The 4,098-nt window shown below is 61.5% G+C and overlaps 2 protein-coding genes across 2 annotated transcripts in view; both read left to right on the top strand.

Annotated features, from left to right (window-relative positions):
• Positions 1-1,566, top strand: part of TCHH (trichohyalin) — a 4,759-nt gene extending 3,193 nt beyond the window's left edge. The window contains exon 4 of the mRNA XM_027669612.1: positions 9-1,566. Within this exon, the coding sequence (XP_027525413.1) occupies positions 9-1,566 (1,558 nt within the window). The remainder of the gene's footprint in view (positions 1-8) is intronic.
• A 1,560-nt stretch (positions 1,567-3,126) lies between these two features.
• Positions 3,127-4,098, top strand: part of S100A11 (S100 calcium binding protein A11) — a 2,153-nt gene continuing 1,181 nt past the window's right edge. Inside the window, exon 1 of the mRNA XM_027669605.1 lies at positions 3,127-3,259. Coding sequence (XP_027525406.1) covers positions 3,257-3,259 — 3 coding nt within the window. The 5' untranslated portion in view covers positions 3,127-3,256. The remainder of the gene's footprint in view (positions 3,260-4,098) is intronic.

Here is a 4,098-nt window from a genome sequence, read left to right as displayed (position 1 = left end):
GATGGAAGGAGAGAACATGAGTCAGTGAGGTACGAAAGGACAAGAGAGACCAGAGTGGCAGCAGTAGAAGCTGATGTGAAAATCCACAGAGAGATCCATGAACTGGAGCCCCAGGAGGAGCTCAGAAGGAGAGAACGTGACCGTGAAGTGGAAGAGAGGAGGGTTTGCAGAAGAGACAGAGAAGAGCCTGTGCTGGAGAGGAGGATTGATCTTCAAGGGGAGCTGGAGGTGGAGGTCTCTGAGCGCCGCAGCCGCCAGACACGAGACAGGGAGGAGAGAGAGACCCGGGAGCTGGAAGAGGATGGAAGGAGAGAACATGAGTCAGTGAGGTACGAAAGGACAAGAGACACCAGAGTAGCAGCAGTAGAAGCCGATGTGAAAATCCACAGAGAGATCCGTGAACTGGAGCCACGGGAGGAGGTGAGAAGGAGGGAACGTGACCGTGAAGTGGAAGAGAGGAGGGTTTGCAGGAGAAGAGACAGAGAAGAGCCTGTGCTGGAGAGGAGGATTGACCTTCAAGGGGAGCTGGAGGTGGAGGTCTCTGAGCGCCGCAGCCGCCAGACACGGGACAGGGAGAGAGGGGTCACCATCGACCGGAGAGAGACCCGCAAGGAAACCACACTCGAGGTCCTCGAAGAAGAACAGGAGGTGGATGAAGGACGAAGCCTCTTCCAGACTGTGGAGGTGGACAACAGGGACCTCTGCCCCCCGGGAGAGGAAGGGCCCGTGAGTGACCTGAGGGTTCGCTACGTCCCTGCTGACCCCGCGGAGCGTCCGGAGGTGCGGGTGGTGCCCCAGCCCTGCGACCCCCAGACCATTGCCTACCTGGTCCACGTGATCCAGAACGGGAGAGACCCCGGCGCTGCCACCTACGAGATCGTCTGCCACCAGCCCGGCGAGCGGGGCCAGCCCCTCTGCGTCAGGAAGTGCTTCGTGTCCACCAAGCCACCGACTGTCCCCTGCGACAGGAGCCACCACCCAGAGCCACCACCCCGGGGGGACCAGAGAGAACCTGGGGAGCCCCAAATTCCACCTTCCAGCTGCCAGGAAAACACGAGGGAGCTCAGTGGGGAGAGAGCTGGAGCAGGGGGGAAGGAAGGAGCTCCCCAGGCTTCTGCCCCCCAGCCCGAGGCCGTTAAAGGCGACCCTTGCAGGGTGAACAGCAAGGAGGTCCCTGACACAGAAAAGAATCAGCCCCAGGGAGATGGATCGAGAGCTGCCAGGGGGAAGGTCCCCCGGGAGCCAGGATCCAGCTGCCAGGTGAGGGAGCACGAGGACAGGAAGGCCAAGAGTTGCCCACCTCTGCTCCAGGCTCCCGACGCCGACGGGAGCCGTCCCCGGAGAGAAGGAACCGGCCGCGCCCGCCAGGACGTGGAGCTTCTCCCCCCGGAAAAGAGCTGCCAGGAGGAGACCTGCAAGAGGAGCCCCCGGCAAGGGGGTGATGCCCAACTGGCACGGGAGGAGGAGCCGCGTCCTGGCACCAAGCAGAGCCAGGGGACCCCCGGGCTGCCGAGCTCCCGGGAGGAACCGAGTGGTCCCGCGGGGGATGAAGCCAAAGCACCTTAGGGGGGGAAGCTGGTGGGGGCTTCTCCGGGTCTTTCTGAGGATCAGGATGTGATCGACTCAAAAGGGTTCATGAGGTGCCTCGAGAGGGTGTCCAGTGGGTTCGGGGGTTTTTCCATGTAATGAATCCTCGAGTTACCTCCAGATCTGCTTCCGTGCGTGATGCTTCTCCACCAGAACACAGTATTTACTCACTTTTTCTGCTCTAATTGGAGTCCTTGGGTCTCTCTGTCCTTGGTGTCTCTGTCCTCTCTTCCACCCTGTGGTGGGACCACTCTGCACCTCCCCGTGCTCGCGTCTCCCCGTGGCTGGTTCTCACCAGCTTCTGCTCTGCAACGCCAAAAAAATCCCAGTAGCTCGACCATCCTCATTCTGGGGCCTGGAAGTCCTCAAAGCCAGGAAAAAACTCTCACTTTTGTGGACTATTACACCAAATCCAGCCAAGCAGAATCCCAGCTCCAGCCTCGGGGAGGGTTTGGAGCAGCCGAGTGATGTCGAGGTCACCGCAGGGTGAGGGTGGGTGGGGGGTTCTTCTTCTTCTTCACGTTGATGTATTGCATGAAAAATCAGAATAAACAGCTGCTGACTGCACTGAGAGGTGCCAGCCTTCATCCTTCCACTGCTTTTCAAGGATCTGGGAGGGCTGGGGGGGGGGGGCACACATTCCTGGGATCATCACACATTCCTGGTTCACATCACACATTCCCGGTTCACATCACACATTCCTTGTGATCCCGGGTGCTTCCCGCAGGCGGGGGCCGCTGGAAATCCCACCAAACCCCCGCTAGGAGCCCACATCCTCCTCCAAGCTGGTGCCAGAAGGATTCCCGAGGGTCCATCCCAGCCCGGAGCACACGGAGCCGCTCCCGGCGACGTCCCCTCGGTCACACGTCTGGGTGACAAACATATGGCAGCACAGATGGTGTGTCTGCGACCGGGGCCAAGGCCTGGACTGCAAACCCCCCCAGCAGCTGCCAGGAACGGCCCCAAATCCCTCCTGGCCACGGCTCCCTCCGGGATCTGCTCCTGCAAAGGAGGAAACGCCGCTTTCCTGCTCGGGTTTTGTAAAGGGCAGTTTGTAAAATTCACTCTGGGAGGGGCTGGGTTGTGGGAGAAGGTGCTTTTTTTCCTGTATATGGGGGGAAAAAAAGAGTTGGGGGTAGAAAATCAGGGCTAGAAAGGAAAATATCTTGGGGATGGTTCCTCACTACTTCCCTTTGTGCTGCTCTGGGCTGTCCCGGCCTCCCACAGGAATTCCCAAAGAGCTGTCCCAGATCCCAGGGCACATCCTGGCTCCTGTGTTACCTCTCTGCTCCAGGCTCCCCTCGAAGCTTTGGGGGGGAACAGATTTCCCAGTGATTCCCAGGGGGAGCTGAGCCCTGAGGACTGAAGGAAGGGATTGTCAGGAATGTCAAAAATGGAGAAGGAGGAGAAAACCTGAGCGTGAATAACTGTGAAGAGCAAAACTGGGGAGAGCCCAAGGAGGGGCCCAGCACATTCCTGAGGCGGAGGCGGGAGCGTGGGCAGGCCCGGATCTGCCCTTAGGGCCGGGATTGCCCAACCGAGCCGGGGCCGGGCTGGGCCGGGCTGGGCGGGGGCCGCGCCCGGAGACTCCCGAGGGCCCCGATCCCGCTCCGGATCCGTCACATCCCACCCGGCCGTGCCCAGAGAGGAGCATCCTCCCAGCCCAGCCATGGTGAGCGAGCCGGGACCCCCGGGATGGGCACGGAGAGGGGGTTCCCCCCCTGGGGGGGGAACGGGGCAGCAGAGCAGCTTTTCCTGCCAGAGCCGGAGCGAGACGTGTTTGGCTCCGGAGGGAGCGGACGGTGCCAAGGCTGAGCTGGGCTCTGCTGGGACGGGGACTGGGCACGGGAAGGGGGGCAGAGAGGAGGGCAGGGGGTCCCTGCGGCCGTGGGGACAGGGAGGGGGTTCCACAGGGCACGGCAGAGGAGCTTTTCCTACAAAAAGCCCCCGAGTTGAGGCCGGACGGGTTCGGCTCTGGAGGAAGCAGGTGGGGCCAAGGCTGAGCTGGGGCTCCAAATCCACCCGGGGAGGGAGCCTGGATGTGGGAAGAGTGGGCAGAGACAGAGGGTCCCTGCAGGCTGGGGGGATCTAAGGAGTGGCATTTGTGTTGTTCCCCTCCCTTTTCCCACTCTTTCCATGCCCATAACCAGGCTCGGGGCTCTGCTCCCCCCCCCCAGCACTGGGAAGGGGGAAGAGGAACCAAGAGCTCAGGGTGGAAGGAAGTTGCACCTCTCAAATTAACCAAAAAAAGGCTGAATTGAGCCTCAGGAAGGGCAGGATGTGGCAGAGAGGCCCCGGGAGCTGAGGTTGGGGTGGGAAGGGCGGGATTTCCCCCGGCTCTCCCTGCACTGCCCTTCCCTAGAAACTGGAGGCTCTGGAAGTGGGAAAAGCCCCACATTCCCTCCTCTCCTCTCCATCTCCTCGCCTTACCCTGTCCATCCCTGCGGGAGGAGCCCCTGGCCAGCCCTGCTCCAGCCCCACTCCATCCCTGCTCCAGCCCTGCTCCAGCCC

Source organism: Corapipo altera, unplaced genomic scaffold (genome assembly GCF_003945725.1).
Source record: "Corapipo altera isolate COAL_440 unplaced genomic scaffold, ASM394572v1 311, whole genome shotgun sequence".
NCBI classification, from domain to species: domain Eukaryota; kingdom Metazoa; phylum Chordata; class Aves; order Passeriformes; family Pipridae; genus Corapipo; species Corapipo altera.
This window is presented reverse-complemented; position numbering and strand designations above follow the sequence as displayed.